This window comes from Bidens hawaiensis, unplaced genomic scaffold (assembly GCF_021521415.1).
Source record: "Bidens hawaiensis isolate Kalapana, Puna unplaced genomic scaffold, B.hawaiensis_p1.1 tig00005770_1, whole genome shotgun sequence".
Lineage (NCBI taxonomy): Eukaryota > Viridiplantae > Streptophyta > Magnoliopsida > Asterales > Asteraceae > Bidens > Bidens hawaiensis.
This window is the reverse complement of record NW_027491378.1, coordinates 10,433-28,011: the sequence shown is the minus strand read 5'-3', so window position 1 is coordinate 28,011 and position 17,579 is coordinate 10,433. Positions and strand designations below refer to the sequence as shown.

The window sequence follows — 17,579 nt, the reverse complement described above, 5'->3', positions numbered from 1 at the left end:
GGTTAACCGGTTTCTGTGTGCACCTCTAGCTGTAAGTCAATTATGAGCCCAAGCCAAGAGCCCATGAAGAAATATGATTGTCAAGGCCTTGCATTAGACTATATGTTGCGTTGAGGTGGGGAAGCCACTCCTTGCCACCTCACCTTCTTTAAAGTTTTAAAGCCATTCATCCAAAATGTACGAGTGCCAAACCCATCCTCAATTCCTTTGGAGCACTAGTGCAGTAATTAGCACCAAACCCGTCCTCAATCAAATCCAATCAATGAGAACAAACCTTTTTAATCCAGCCAATATATTTATATAAATCAAAATGATTATAAACTTTAATTAACGCCTAGACATGATTTATGGGTTAGTTAGTTAATGACTTAATGTCACACTGTTTACATGGCAAGCATTGTAGTTTGTTTGCAGCCAACCTTAAGATAAGCATTTCCAAAAATTCAACGAGACAGATCAACTACAATTTAAAAACTAGCATATGTAACATGAATCTAGTGTTATATTATAATATAATATTATATTATGACTTCTTAAACGTGCCATCTAACTCAAAGTCAAGTGTTTACACTGCATTTCGAGGTTATTAATTATTTATAAGTAAAATACAAGTTAAAAATCAAACTCAATCATCCTGACATTGATAACAGAATAAACTGGACTATGGAGTCATTTAAATTATTAGTAAAACGTCAAAATAATATTTTAAATCTATTAAAAAATATCTTCAATCTGCATCTAATTCATCATAAACTATAGAACAGTACTCCCTAATAGCTAGATTTATAAATGCACATGGTCCATAGTCTCCCATTTGCCATAAACTCCGACTCATTTGACAACCTCGTACCTGTGATCTGTAAACATGTGTAAGCACAGGAAAGAGACAAATGATGGGTCATTCCGGTCGCTTTTCATGCATGCTGATAGAGCTGACATGTTTCTGATGGGTGTTGGAGTTATAGGTTCCATTGCCGATGGAATGGGGCTGCCGATTATGTTGTTCTTCACCGGCACTATCATGAAAAGCATTGGGGGGCAGTTCTTCTGTATCCACCGATGTCTACACTCACAAAATCAACAAGGTTAACATTAATAAATGTAAACAAATTATCCTAATTAATACCGATTATTTATGGGTTTGCAATTAACTTCTTGTTTACAGAATGCTGTATATCTTTGTTACATGTCTGTAGCTAAGTGGGTTGTGTGTTTTCTCGGTAGGTTTTGCTCGATTATTGCTTTTCATTAAAATGGATCTAAAATTTGTATCCATATACATTGTCTAACGGGTTTTGTTGTAGAGGGGTATTGCTGGTCAAGAACAGCAGAAAGGCAGGCATCAAGATTGAGGTTGACTTATTTAAAAGCAGTTTTAAGGCAAGAAGTGGCCTATTTTGACTTGAATGTTACAAGCACAGCGGATATCATTACAAGTGTTTCCAGTGACGGCCTCATCATACAAGAATTCATCAGTGAAAAGGTATGTGGCCGCTAGTTTTTAATTTTTTGAAGGCTGTGGCGAATTGTATTCGTAATTTAATTTTTTAAAAAATGCAGATGCCGATGTTTGTGGTGAATGTGACAACTTTTATTGGGTCGTATATTGTGGCATTCATTTTGCTATGGAGATTAGCAATTGTAGGGCTTCCGTTTATCTTAATTTTGGTTATACCTGGTTTAATCTCTGGAAGGGTTCTGATGAGGTTATCAAGAAAAATCAGGGAGGAGTATAATAAGGCGGATGCGGTGGCAGAGCAGGCGATTTCTTCAGTGAGGACTGTTTATTCTTTTGTGGGTGAAAATAAGACCATTAAAGAGTACTCTAATGCTTTGCAAGGTACACTGAAGTTGTGTTTAAAGCAAGGGCTGGCTAAAGGACTCGCGATTGGCAGCAACGGTGTCATTTTTGCTGTATGGGCCTTCTTGTGTTGGTACGGTAGTGGATTGGTGATTGACCATGGAGCTAGAGGAGGAACTGTGTGGTCGGTTGGTGCAGGAATCGCCATTGGCGGGATGTAAGTTCTTTTCTGTTACATTAATTTTGACATTTCATCGAGTTTTTTAGTTAGTCAGCTAATTACCTTGTGACGTTTTTAGAAAGTTTGTGTTCTTTTAGGCAGTTTGCAACCGTAGCAAACTGCTTAGAAGTACATGAAATTCCCAATAAAAAAGCACAGAAATAATCAGCCGAGTCATGAACTACCTCAAATTCAAAAGAATTCAACTTCTTCAAACTTGTTGGCCGCTTTTTTGCATATGGATGCCAGAATGCATGTTAAAAATGAAATAAATATTGACAGGTCATTTGGTTCCGGAATGTCCAACGTGAAGTACTTATCGGATGCATTGGCTGCCAGCAAACGCATAAGGGAAGTGATCAAAAGAGTTCCAGCGATTGATTCAGACAACGTGGAAGGGGAGATATTACAACAAGTCTATGGGGAAGTTGAGTTTAAGAACGTTAAGTTTACATACCCGTCAAGGCCAGAATCATTGATATTTGAAGCGTTTAACTTAAAAGTTCCGGCAGGGATGACAGTGGCATTGGTGGGTGGGAGTGGGTCTGGTAAATCAACGGTGATTGCATTGTTGCTGAGGTTTTATGATCCTCAGGGAGGAGAGATTTGGGTCGATGGGGTGAGGGTCGATAAGCTTCAACTAAAATGGATGAGATCACAAATGGGGTTGGTGAGCCAAGAGCCGGCTTTATTTGCCACCACCATTAAAGAAAACATACTTTTCACAAAGGAGGACGCCACCATGGAAGAAGTCATTGAAGCTGCAAAAGCTTCAAATGCCCATAACTTCATATCTCAGTTGCCTCAAGCCTATGACACCCAGGTTCTTTTTCCATCTAGATCCTAAAATATCAAAAATGAAAAAAGAATATATGTTAATAATATAGTCCCTCCGTCTTGGTCAAAGTGTCTTTGTTTGAAAAACACAAAGTTTAAGGTGGATTGAATGATTACCTTTTTTGCTAACCAAATGACAATAATGTCCTTGAAAAATGGGTCCATCATATTGTTTATTAATGCTAGTTGTGTGTGCTTAAGGGTAAACTTGGAAATTGACTAATAAATTTTGAAAGTGGACATCTGCAATGGGACAAATAAAAAAAAGAATATGAACACTTTTAATGGGACGGAGGGAGTAATAAGAAACTCTTTGCAATTATATCTTAGTTCCTCACAATCGCATCTCCGGATAGTTTGGATCAGAGATCCTTCTTGATAAGTTAATTAATCAAAAAGGAAACGTGTGGTGTCTTAAAACTCACGAATCATGACTTTCGATTACTTTGATATCATAAAGATGCATAGTATTAAGGATTATCAAATTCGTTTCTTCATAACTTTTCAATCTTTTTTATCGTTTACATACACATTCATATGTTACACACACATACAAAAGTGACTAATTGACCAATAATCCGTTATCGTGCATTACGTATGCGAGAATACTAAGCATCGATTTCAATTTAAAAATCAATCACGCGGTTCAATATTTGTATATAATCCAAAACTAATTTCATTATCAAATTCATTGATTATGGATTGACTAGTTCATCTAGAGTAATCCAGTTTCTTTCTTATTGAACTTTGTGATCTAATTCATCCAATTTTAGAACCTTAATCATAGCTCAACTACGAAATCTCAAAAATCAAAACCAGAATCCAAATCGAACGTCGTTGAATATCAAGAATCTTCAAATCAATTAAAAAGTTGATGATTTAATCAATCGAATTGATGTGTTGGAGGTTATAGAATCATCAATCGGTTGAAATTGCAGAGCTCTAATTAGGGTTTCGTAATTAACAAAATTACTTTTAGAACAAAATTATGTTATGAAAAAGGACTATTGGTTTTTATTGGTCCCAAGTATTTCATTTTTGCCGGCGCTGGTCTCAACTATCACTTTAACTGCCAACGTTCCCAACTTTCACACATGTGTCTGCCACCAGTCCACGACTAACCGAGTACTAAATCCGTTATGTTTTAGATGACGTGTCCATCCTACGTGTTAAAAAACCTTGACGTGGCTGCCTGCGTGTATATTAATAACAAAAAACCCTTCTCCTCCTTGAATATATAATAATATCAGCAGATGACAATTTAATACAAATCCCCAAATCGATATCTTCAATCGATCGATTTATTTAACCTCCCTAACCAACTGCATACACCCATCGAAATCCGTATCAAGACTCAACACAAACGCCCCATTCGCAATCGGCTGAACCAACTGCGCCATGGAAATCTTGTTCGCAGGCAAGAAAACAATACTCGGAATACCTGCGGACGAGCAGTAGGCCGACAACGCGGCCGACGTGTCCCCGGTCGACGCGCAGCCCACCCCGACAACGGGCCGGTTCATTTTACGCAAACGATTAACCTGACTAACTAACACAGTCATACCCAAATCCTTAAAACTACCTGTGTGACTAATCCCGCAATGCTTAACCCACAAATCATTCATACCCAAATGCTGTTTCCCAAACCTTTCGACCCAGAACATATTCGAATTACCTTCGAAAGCCGATACGATATCGTCGGAATCGATCTCGGGCAAGACCCATTCTTTTTTGGACCAGACACCCGACCCGTATGGCCAAGTGGTCTTGCCGATGCGTGAATCGAATAAAGACTTCCAGTAGGATCCGTCGAAGGCTTTTAACGCTTCGATGTCGTCTTGGACGTCGAGTAAGCCGCCGGAGCGTGAGCGGTAGACGATTGATTGGGTTGTTCTTGATCGATTGGGTTCCCGATCGATTGGAGATATCGATCGATTGTCATCTGCTGATATTATTATATATTCAAGGAGGAGAAGGGTTTTTTGTTATTAATATACACGCGGGCAGCCACGTCAAGGTTTTTTAACACGTAGGATGGACATGTCATCTAAAACATAACGGAGTTAGTACTCGGTTAGTCGTGGACTGGTGGCAGACACATGTGTGAAAGTTGGGACCGTTGGCAGTTAAAGTGATAGCTGAGACCAGTGCCGGCAAAAATGAAATACACCAATAAAAACCGATAGTCCTTATTATCATCATCACTCGCTCAATACAAATAATAATAATATTATTATTTCTTCACCTCTATTCTTTCTTTGTTCTGTTTCTACCGCTTAATTTATGCTCAACAACGACTAATAATAATAATAATCAATCTTCGATCCGAAGTCAGTCATTCTGCTGCTGCGCGTTTAGATCTGCATCAATTCCCCCTGTTCAGGTTCGCCTCATTTATTATTATTATTTGCATCAAATTGATTGACGTCAAAGTTGTTGTATGCAGGGATGAAACGATTACGAGACGATGCGTTTGCTAATTCTCAATTCAAGCGCCCATTTGCTTCTTCCCGAGGGGAGTCGTAAGTTATTGCCTCATTATGTGCTTTGATTGTCTGTTGATTTGAGCTTTTTTATTTCTTTCTCTTTCAAGGAATTATTTTTATTTGATATTTGTAATTATTATATTACTTGTTTTTAATTAATTAGGGTTTAGTTTTGAAATTGCTATGTGATGTTAGGAAAAATATAATTAATTGTTTTATTATTATTACTATTATTATATATATATATATTATTGCTTGTGGTGTTGAATCTGATTGACATTAATTAGGGTTTAGTTTTGAAATTGACATATGATGTTAGGAAAATATAGATTTGTTTTTTTTTTTGTTATTTTTGATTTTGTGCTCTAATTATGTGTTTATATGTGTTGATTTGAGCTAGGGTTTTTTGTTTATTTGTTTGTTTGTGTTGCAAGGCATTGTTTTTGTGTTTATGGTTATTATTGCTTGTGGTGGTGAATCTGATTAAAACTAATTAGGGTTTAGTTTTGAAATTGTTATATGATGTCAGGAAAATATAATAAATTGCTACATTATTTTTATATTTTTAATTATGTGCTCTAAGTATGTGTTTATGTATGTCGATTTGAGGTAGAGTTTATTTTTTATGTTTCAAAGACTTATTTTTGTATTTTCTAATAATTGCTTGTGATACTGAATCTGATTGAAACTTATTAGGGTTTAGTTTTGAAATTGTTTTATGATGTCAGGAAAATATGATTAATTGTTCTATTATTTTTGTATTTTTAATTTTGTGCTCTGGTTATGTGTTGATGTATGTTGATTTGAGGTAGGGTTAGTTTTTATTTTATTTTATTTTTTATTTGTTTGTGTTACAAGGAATTATTTTTGTATTTATAATTATTGTTACTTGTGACGTGGAATTTGATTGAAATTTTTTAGGGTTTAGTTTTGAAATTGATGGATGGTGACGTTATGTGTTTTTGCTTTTGTGAAATGAATTGCGCGATTTAATTGAATTTGTGGTCAAAAGCACGGCCGCTGTTATTATTATCTGCTGGTAAAGATTGTTATTGTAAACTTTGCAAACCAAGTAGGTATTTTTTTGCTGCCTTTTAGGGTTAGATGGAATAGGCAAAAATATATTGAAAAGATCATTTGTTTTAATTTATGCTTCCAACGGGTAGCTTGACCAGATCTTATTAGGAAAGGAGAATTAAAACCCTAAATATGCATGGCGTAAAATATCACTTGACTTGAAACAAACTCCGGGAAATTACACAAGGGCCCACTATTAAAATGATTCTAGAACACATTTAAATCACCATATTGCTCAATTGGATATGCAGTTTATAATTTATAACACGTTTATCAAATTGAACTATTAAATGTTTTACTTTTGTTCTTTAAATTGAAGATATGGCCAACCGCAAGCCCTGGGAGGAGGTGGTGAAGCAGCAGGCAGGGCAGGGGCGGGTGTAGCCGGGGGAGTTGGTGGTGGTGGCGTCAGTGGTGGTAGCAGTGCACAGACACTGACAACCAATGACGCTTTGAGTTATTTGAAGGAGGTCAAAAACATGTTTCAAGACCAGCGAGAGAAATATGACATGTTTCTTGATGTGATGAAAGATTTTAAAGCTCAAAGGTAATTAATATTATGTTGGAATGATTGCTGCTATATCGACTTTAGTTTGACCTAATTGAGAACACTTCTGATGCAGAATTGATACTGCTGGTGTTATAGCAAGGGTGAAAGAGTTGTTTAAAGGTCACAATAATTTAATTTTTGGGTTTAATACTTTTTTGCCCAAGGGTTATGAAATAACTGTCATTGAGGATGACGAGGCTCCACCAAAGAGAACTGTGGAGTTTGATGAGGCTATACGTTTTGTAAACAAAATAAAGGTGACCTGATTTTCTTATCTGGTGATAGAACAACATTATTTTTAAACTTTTGATATAAATGAATATAATTGTTCTACCTTTTTTGGTTGCAGAAACGCTTTCAAAACGATGATCAAGTTTACAAATCATTTTTGGACATCTTGAACATGTACAGAAAGGAACACAAGGGTATTACTGAAGTTTACAGCGAGGTGAATATTTGTAAAAATATATAAAAATGTTTTTGATTATATTATATAACGTTACATTTGATTTCACTGCTTCAGGTTGCTTCACTTTTTGTTGATCATCCCGATCTTCTTGATGACTTCACAAGATTTCTGCCAGATGCTTCGGCTGCTGCGTCTGCACACTGTGCTTCATTACGTCAATCATATCAGCGATATGATGAACGGAGTTCAATGGTGGTCTCCACTAGACCGGGCCAGCATGATAAGGTATTTTGGCTAATTATTAACCTTTATTTTGCTTTTCTTTTATTATTCAAATGGATTAATTATCCTTTTGTATTAGCAACGAGGCAAGAGAGACAGGATAAATGCTGAACGGGACCTGGGCGTTGATGGTTCTGATATGGACGATAAAACAATGATGAAACTTCACAAGGAGCACAGGAAGCGTGCTGAAAAGGATAGGAGAAGTAATGATCAGGATTATAAAGATCTTGATCTTGATAGCAACAGGGATCGTCTTGAAAAGCGAAAATCTGCACGTAAAGTTGAAGATTTTGGAGTACATTCAGGTTCAGCCACGTATGATGATAAAGATGCTATCAAAAGTGAGTAAAACCTTGTCTTTTCAGCTGCTGATCCCGTAAATATGCTTTCTTTCTATGAGTTGTTGCATGTTTCTGAGTGACCCTGAAATTTATCAATACTGTTATTTTGGTTCTTGAGTTTTTATGGAAGTTGCTTACACTCAAGTACTCAACTTAGTCATATTGAATTCAATTTTTATCTTTAAAGTTATCTGATGTTATGTCATTTTTGTACTTTATAGGTCTGCACAGCCATGAATTTACTTTCTGTGAGAATGTGAAGAGTAGGCTAAGTAGTTCAGAAGATTATCAAGCATTTTTGAAATGCCTTCATATATACAGCACAGAAATAATCACAAGGAAGGAATTACAGAGCTTGGTAAGCTAAGTAGCATGCGCTAACTTTTTTCTTGTTTTGTTTTTTAGATTAGCCAATGTAAAGCTGATATATATTTTTTTTATTTTATTTTTTCAGGTAGCTGATTTACTTGGGAAACACACAGATCTTATGGAAGGGTTCAATGCATTTTTAGAACGTTGCGAAAATATAGGTGGCTTTTTGGTTATTCTTTGTTATACTTTTTCTCTTTTGAGAACTCATTTTCATTCTCACTAATGTATACCGTTTGCAGATGGGTTCCTAGCTGGAGTTATGGATAAAAGTATGCGCCGCTACTTCTTATGCTTTCTATTTTTTGCCAAGTAATGCAATTTAAATTCGCTTTTTCACATTTTCTTCATTGCAGAATCTTTATGGAATGTTTCTAAGTCTACAAGAGCAGAAGAGAAAGAACGTGAAAGTAGGCGGGACATTGAAGCTAATAAAGAGAAGGACAGGTTCAAAGAGAAGTATTGGGGGAAATCTATACAAGAACTTGACCTCTCTGATTGTCAAAGATGCACTCCAAGTTATAGACTTCTTCCTGATGATGTAAGTCAATTACGTCCTTTGACCTTTTTTACTGTTATAAAGTAACTTGCTTTAATGTTTTGACACTTTATATTTTTGGTATATTGTCATCTGTAGTACCCAATTCCATCAGTAAGTCAAAGATCAGACCTTGGTACTCAAGTGCTGAATGATCTTTGGGTGTCTGTGACTTCTGGTAGTGAGAATTATTCATTCAAGCATATGCGCAGAAACCAGTATGAAGAGAGCCTTTTTAGATGTGAAGATGACAGGTTGTTTATTATATTAACAGTCTTAAATATCAAGAAACACATATAGACTTAAATCTAATAACTGCATTTTTTAATCATGTTTTTCTAGGTTTGAGCTAGACATGCTGTTAGAGTCTGTGAGTTCAACTATTAAACATGCGGAGGAACTACTAAACAGCATTAACAACTGCTCTATTAGTTCAGATGGCCCCATTCGTATGGAAGACCATTTCACTGGTAATTAAATTGTTTATCTTTATTATGAATACTTGCAGTTCAGTTACGTATTTTTGCTCTCATATTGTTTTTTTCTGGTTATCAATACTTGTAGCTTTGAATTTACGATGCATTGAACGTTTATATGGCGATCATGGTCTTGAAGTGATGGACACACTGCGCAAAAACCCGTCCATGTCGTTGCCTATAATATTAGTTCGCCTAAAACAGAAACAGGAGGAATGGTCAAAATGTAGATCAGATTTTAACAAGGTTTGGGCTGATGTTTATGCAAAGAATCATTACAAATCACTTGATCACCGGAGTTTCTATTTCAAGCAACAAGATTCGAAGAATTTGAGCATGAAATGTAAGTGAACGTTTGGCATTTACTTATTGTAAGATTGGTGGGTTTTTTTTTTCCTTATTAAAATCCTTTTTTTTTTGCTTTCTGTATGTTTAGGCTTAGTGGCAGAAATCAAAGAAATAAAAGAAAAGAATCAGAAGGATGATGAGGTGCTCCTTAGTATTGCTGCTGGAAACCGACACTCTGTTGTGCCGAATCTTGAGTTTGAGTTTGCTGACAAGGATATTCATGAACACTTATTTAAAGTTATTAAATTTTCATGTGAAGAGATTTGCGCAACAGATGAACAACTAAACAACGTGATGGAACTTTGGACTACATTCTTGGAGTCATTTCTTGGTGTACCTTCTCGGCCCAATAATTCTGATAACATTGAAGATGTTGAGACATCTACACGTGGTCCCACCAAAAATGAAGGTGGGATTGATGGAAGTCCGGTCAGCGATAATGGCAACTTGACTGTTAAACAAGGAGATGATAGTATTTCACCAAAAAGAGTAGATTTAAGCAAGGTGGTAAATGGTGGTACTTTGCCTAAAGAAGATGGATCTAAGAACACAGGTGTTGTAAATGATACCATTCTTTCTAAACCAAATAATGTTCATAAGGATGGTCTTGAAGTGAAGTCAAACAAAAATGAAGTTCCGTCATCACAGGTTTTACTTTATTTTTAATTTCTTTTGTCACTCGTTTCACTTTTCCAATTCTCTCGTATCTGAATATCTTATACATCTTATCTGTTTTACAGCATGTGGCAAATGAAAGTTTTGCTAAATTTGAGAAAGAAGAGGGAGAGTTATCACCAAATGGTGATGACAATGATGTTGATTATGGTGTGTATGGAGATAATAACGGATCACATGCGAAAGCAAAGCATAATGTAGAGATTTACCCAGATGCTGATGATGAGGATAGTGGAAATGTTCCAGAAGGTGGTGATGATGTGTCAGGAAGTGAGTCTGCTGCTGATGATATGTCAAGAGAAGAACACGAAGAAGAAGATGGAGACCATGATGATAAGGCAGAAAGTGAAGGTGAGGCTGAGGGTGTAGAAGGTGCAAACTTTGGTGGTGGAGATGCCACCTCATCGCTATCTTCAGATCATTTGTTGCTTACTGCAAAACCACTTGCAAAACGCGTGGCTTCTCCATTACATGACGGTGGCAAAAAAGATTGTTGCGTATTCTATGGAAACGAATCCTTTTATGTGCTTTTTAGGCTTCATCAAGTAAGAACACATTTCTCTTTTTTTTTTCAGTCTGTTTTATTTCTAAATTCATGGTATTATTATATATTTTAAAAAATACTGTTTTATGTTTGTCAGGTATTATATGAAAGACTATTATTTGCTAGAACTAATTCGGCATCTGGCGAAACGAAGTGGAGAGCTGCTAAGGACACTTCTCCACCTGATTTATATTCCAGGTAATTCAGTTTCACTATATATATATTACTCAGAATTTTATAACAAGTATTTTTCCTCACTATATTATTGTTGTACTATGCAGATTTATGAGTGCTTTGTATAATCTACTTGATGGATCTGCTGATAATGCTAAATTTGAAGATGATTGTCGGACCATTCTTGGAAATCAATCTTATGTGCTATTTACTTTGGATAAGCTAATTTATAAGCTTGTGAAACAGGTATGCACCCATATGTATATGCGCGCGCGTGCTCACTATGTATTTATGTATGCACATGTGTGTATGCTATTTTGTAAGTTTTGAGGATTTATGAAATTTCTTCCATCTATTGGGGAAAGGTTCTGATTAACTCTTTTATAAATGCAGCTTCAAAACATGGCAGGAGATGAGGTGGACAGCAAGCTACTTCAACTATACGAGTATGAAAAATCTCGAAAGTCGGAGAAGTTTGCTGATTCTGTATACTATGAGAATGTACATAATATCCTTCATGATGAAAACAAATTCAGATTTCAGTGTGTAAGCTTTCTTTTTCTTGCTTTGTCTTCAGTTAATTCTTTTCCTTATTTGAAATGAATGGGTTTTTAGTTTATTATTTTCTATGTTTTGCAGTCATCTCCCCATCTTGTTTAACTATCCAGCTAATGGATGATGGGAGTGAAAAGACTGAAGTTGCAGTTTCTGTGGATCCTAATTTTGCAGCTTATCTGCACAATGATTTTCTTTCTGTTGTGCCTGGAATAAAGGAATCTGGCATTATGTTGCAGAGGTATAAAAGACAAGTAAACTTTTTATCATGGAACATGGTTTAACACTTCTAACTGACCATTTTCAGTTTTGTCAGGATTTAAACATTAATTTGTTTTCTAGTTACATCAATATTCTATTCATGTGTAGAAATAAAAGCCAATACTTGGGCATGGATGAATCTTCTGCCATGTCAGCTGCTATGGAAGGCATTCATGAGGTCAATGGGTTGGAGTATAAGATGTCCTGCAGCTCATCAAAGGTACTCGCTAGTTTTTTTTTTCCGTTGCTTGTGTAAGATGTCTTGCAGCTCATAAATGTAAATACTCTGTTTCCTTGTTTTCACCCTTTTCCTTAAATATATCGTCTATCTATATGTTGTTACTACTCAAAGTAATGATTTATATTATGGAAACACCAATAAGAGATTTTTATCTCATGCGTGGGCTTAAAACTATTATTTGATGAAGTGGATTTCTCTACTTTACTTTTTTTCCTTCTTCATGAACCCTGTCATTCTTTCAAGAAACTTTGCAACGCGTTTCTTTGACGCTTTGAAAACCGGATTTTCATTCATTGCTGTTTCACGGTGTCTTGCCTGTTAAAATTATAATAGAATCTTTGGAGATATTGTATATTTCTTTTAAATTTTCTAGAAGATTCACCAGATAGAGAACAATTATGTGCAAATCTTCACAAAATAGGAAAATACCTTTATTTTTTTACCTAAAGACAGACCCTGGTCGACCTTGTTATGAATTAGTGTTTATGGGCTTATAAATTCGCTTCTCGTTTTAAAGTTATACCCGCCTAGCTGTATGAATGTTCAATGTTGCACACGCCACATGGTCACAACCCTTTGGTTCACTATCTTTGTTTGATCTCAACATGGATTATGTTGGTTTCGGATTTACTTTTAGGGCCCATTTGTTTCACGGACTTTTTTAAAGGATTTGGAATTGGAATTGGAATTGGAATTGGAATTGGAATTGGAATGGAATGGAATGTTTGAGAATCCCTTTCATGTGTTTGGTTGGTTAATCATCATCATCATCATCATCATCGTACTCAGTATATCCCACCAATAGCAATGCTATGGTAGGGTCTGAGGAGGGTAAGATGTAGACAGCCTTACCTCTATCCCATAGGGATAGAGAGGCAGTTTGGTTGGTTAATATGTATTGGAATTGGAATCTTCTTCATTCTCGGTTTTTTTTTTAAGAACGAGGGCAACGAAGGAAACGTTTTAGTTTTTTTACATTTTTTGTTTTCGATTTATATTTTGAGTTATGATTTTTTTATTAATTTTTTTGAATTTTTTTAGGGGTTTTTTATAGTTTTTTTACATTTTTCGTTTTCGATTTATATTTTGAGTTATGATTTTTTTATTAATTTTTTTGAATTTTTTTAGGGGTTTTTAATAAAAAACCCCTAAAAAAATTCAAAAAAATTAATAAAAAAATCATAACTCAAAATCGAAAACGAAAAATGTAAAAAAACTAAAACGTTTCCTTCGTTGCTCTTGTTCTTCAAAAAAAAAACCGACTTGAAACCTGTTTTGACCTGAACCTTTTGACCCTACCCCTTCCGACCGAACCAAAACAACCCTTTTTTTAGTTATTCTGACCCTAACCTGTTCCGACCCATGACCCGTTTCGACCCAACCCAACCATTTGCCACCCCTAGACTGATTAGGGTTAATAAAACAATCCTTTATTTTCCATGACAATCCTTATAAAATAGGCGGGATTTTAAATCCTATGAAATGTGGGATTTGATGGGATTTAGTTTCCATTCCGATTCTTTCATTTAATGAAACGAACATATCAATTCATGGGATTTAAAATTCCATTCCTTAGAATTCCTTCCAAATCCTTGAAACGAACAGGACCTTATAGTTTTATGTTGATTCAACGATTAATGTAGTGTTACTTCTTATTGATAAGTGTCTATATCTAACTATGAAATCCAACTTCCTTGAATTCAATATAGGTTTAGTGCTATACTAGGCTGGTCATGATTACACATTTACACCTTTGTTTCAATTTTAGTAGTTATCTAACTCTTGCATTCTATGTCTTGATTTTAATCGACTTCCATGCTAAGCTATGCAATCTTGTTAATTAATGGAAGATATAGAAGAATCCTTCTTATCTTATGAATGACGATATTTGTAAAATCAAATCGTTCTTCAAATTAGAAAGAAAACAAAAAAAAACAAAACAAAGAAGCAATCAATTGGCACTAAAGAAGGAACAGCCATATCTTATGAATCACAATTTGTGATACCTAATCGATTGTCGACCCAAAATAGGTAAGAAACAAAGAAACATTTGATGTAAGATAAATTTACTCTTGAGGTTATAATACCATAAAAGATATTTTGTATAATGATATCATAAATACTTTATCAAGTCCTCATACAACATAACAGTCTTGAAATTTAGGAAACCAAGAATGATCACATATAAGAATAGTGGTAGAAGAACAATGTGGAAATATTTGGTGCTTTATAGGTTTAGCAGGTGACGTTTCGTGGAAGTCCAACTTGACCAGTAGGGCCTAGTTTTTTAGACAATGGTACCTGCACGCCATTTTTGAACAGCGGTGAACATATATAGGGACAAATAGTGGGAGTGTGGTTGCAACACCCTAGGCAAATCCCACATCGGTTGTGGACAAGATAGATGATGAGCTCATTAGGAATGCCCGCCCCCCTAATATCCGTATATCACCTAGGCGTTTTGGGCGGGCACAATGGTTAATTGGTTATGGATGAGAGATTATTGAGAGAACTCCACTGTTAAGCTTGCTGAAGTGGGAGTAGTATTAGGATGGGTGACCTTGTGGACAAAATGGGCAATATTGGTGGTGCGAGAGACCAAATATTACAGTGGGACTGGTAGTTAATTTTTGAATTCAGCTATGAAACACTACTAATTGCATGAATTGCTAACTAAATCTAGTCATAAGTTCAGTTTATTTTGATAGTTATAATTTCCTCTTAAATGAGATAGGTTTCTTTCATGAATGTCAGGGTGATCTGTTTTTGGTTTTTTAAAGAAAATTTATTGAAAATAACTGGTTATTTCTCAGCTTTAGAAGCAAGTCAAATTTATTTGATAGAAGCTAAATGGGCCTAGGCCCACTACTAAAACCGACCGCGGTTCCCTACTAAATCCTAACTATTAAAACCGACTGCAGTTCTCTACGAGTACGGTGTTGTCTTTTCCTGTTACTGAGTTATTGCAACACCATCATTTAAGTTATAAATTACCATTATCACACGATTGATTTGCAAAGAGAGTAAGAAATATACAGTTAATTGTGCATAATCATATGTTATAAATTCCATACTTTTATTCGCCAAGCGGATTATAATCTTCTGTTTGAACTTGCTTTGTTTGCTTGATGAAATGCATCCTCATGAAATAATTGTTCCATGTATTATTATCTTAACTGCATTCTAATCAGTTGAGTGGTTACAGATCTCCTACGTCCTTGATACAGAGGATTTCTTCAAGAGAAGAAAAGGAAAAAAGGTCTCCGTATGCAAAAAGTCATCATTTCGGCAAGCAAAAGTTCAACGGTTTCACAAATTCTTAGAAGCGTCTGTGAACCCGAAGGTATGTTTAATATGCTCAAATATCTAAAATAACAAGACACCAAGAATTAAACATATTATTGGTTGTTTTTTTGTAGAATCTTGGTGGCATAAGTTAACTAGGAACAAGTGGCTTGTGAAGTTGATACAATACAAACAATGGTATATGAAGCATCAGTTTTGTAAATAGGCTTCATGTTACAGCTGAGGTTTTTGCTCATCTAATTGCTTTTGTTTTTGTTGTGCTGCGACACAAACTAGCCTTTTGTGATCCTTTTTTTTCTATTTATTTTTCTTTTTTTATGTTTTGTGGCTAGCCGATGAATTTTTAATGTCAGAGTTATGTTGTTTCAAAGTTGGAAGAAGGGTTTTTGTTGTCTGTGAATTAGGAAGCTCTCACTTCTCGAAAAAAGGGTGTTGTGGGCTTTGTATAGACAGACCTTACTTCCAACTGTAGATGCTGCTTACATTAATGGTGCTCTGGCATTTAATGGCAATAACTTTTTTTTTTATATATGCTAAATCTGTTTACTCAGAAAAGAAAACATATGTTTTTTGGTCTTTTTACGACGGATTTTTAATCGTTTTGGTGACGGGCTAAAGTTTTGATCTAGATAGGGCTTTAGGCAAAACTCATACAGGGCTTTGTCTGTGTCTATTCGTTTGTATGTAACTGAACAAAGGTAGATGAACACAAATGAACTTATTCCGCTTGTTTGTTAAAGAAATGTAGTAGTTTGCTTTAAATGAATGCTCAGGAATATAAACGAATGAGACGTGTACTCATTTGCTTGGTTTATCTTGATAAAACAAAGAATACTCTGCTGAGCAGTTCATCAAACGTTGAGTTACGTTCTTACAGATATTGTTTGTCATGATTTCGGGGCAAATGCTATGTTTATCTTTAATTGAACTCATCCATATTTTAAATAAATAAATGAATATTGCTGTGCATCTATGAGGGGTAGTTTGTGTATGGATTTCCTTTCAACTAGTACCTCTGTAAACCTGAATAGTTTGCGCCTTGGAAAGACTGAATCAGAATCAATTTGGTCCGAAATAGATTGTTGTCACTATGAATTGCAGACTCGCATATTAATGGCGTTTGTTGCGCAACCAAAGAATTCCTAAATGATATTTTAATTAGTTAAACTAAGCCAAAGATTGTTTTACCTGATTTCGGAAATTTGGATAGTTAGGGTATGGGGTGTGGCTTCAGTATTGCTAATTGGCTTAAAAGGTGCATACACGAGACACGTATCTACGGTCGATGCCATTGTAGTTGGTTCTTGACTGGTTCAGAGTCAATACAATTTGAAACTACTTTGGCTGGTTTATTAGCTTTTTACTGATTCGGTGCGTCTTTGGACTTTGTTGCACTCAAGGCAGTTTTGTCTCTCCCCTGGATGCATGCCTTTGGCGCTTTTAACTACATAGGATCGTAGGATTGTTGCCTTAGTGGTTGTTTAACAATCTAGTGTTGAATCATAAAGAGTTCTGATCGATGAGGTACATCTGAATGATTCAACGTGCTTCTGAAACTTTCATTAAAAAACTACATGAACCATTTAAAGGTCCAACCTAACACACTTTACCTCTGACCGATTCATAGGTAGACATGTAGCCTCTTTATGATTCCATTTTGAGGTTTACCAAACATCCCATTACTGTAAGAATTTTATTATACTTAGAAGAGAGATGTGCTTTGTTAAAAAGAGCATTATGACCCACTCAAATCATGTAACACGGACTACTAATACATATGTTCATAAACTACGTGCCACACATTTTGCATGCCAAAATTACCACTACGTGTCACGTCTGTTCTAAATTACATGCTAAATTTAAACTCAAAACTAAAGCTCATGTATTTACAGCCTGGTTTACATTCAATTTATTATAGGCTATAACTCATGTATCCTAAAAGATACAATTTATGCAACTTGCAAGCGTACAAAACATGATTTTGAGCCCGTACATATACGTACAAGTACAAGTACAAATACAAATACATTTCCTGTGTTCTCTCTTACCTTCTTGTGTTTGTTTTTTTAATTTTTATTTATTTAAA

General features: G+C 35.4%; 1 protein-coding gene and 1 pseudogene across 1 annotated transcript; both read left to right on the top strand.

Moving 5' to 3' along the window:
* Window positions 1-865: 865 nt before the first annotated feature.
* Window positions 866-2,868, top strand: LOC143630588 (ABC transporter B family member 15-like; annotated as a pseudogene).
* Window positions 2,869-5,295: 2,427 nt separating this feature from the next.
* Window positions 5,296-16,010, top strand: LOC143630599 (paired amphipathic helix protein Sin3-like 2). Its single transcript, XM_077099572.1, has 22 exons — window positions 5,296-5,380; window positions 6,741-6,968; window positions 7,045-7,228; window positions 7,321-7,419; window positions 7,495-7,665; window positions 7,742-8,006; window positions 8,228-8,364; window positions 8,461-8,536; window positions 8,618-8,647; window positions 8,732-8,916; window positions 9,013-9,167; window positions 9,256-9,383; window positions 9,478-9,732; window positions 9,826-10,385; window positions 10,478-10,957; window positions 11,054-11,154; window positions 11,238-11,376; window positions 11,524-11,680; window positions 11,770-11,926; window positions 12,055-12,166; window positions 15,393-15,530; window positions 15,607-16,010. The coding sequence occupies exons 1-22, from the start codon at window positions 5,307-5,309 to the stop codon at window positions 15,625-15,627; spliced, it is 3,852 nt and encodes a 1,283-aa protein (XP_076955687.1). The 5' UTR covers window positions 5,296-5,306; the 3' UTR covers window positions 15,628-16,010.
* Window positions 16,011-17,579: the final 1,569 nt, after the last annotated feature.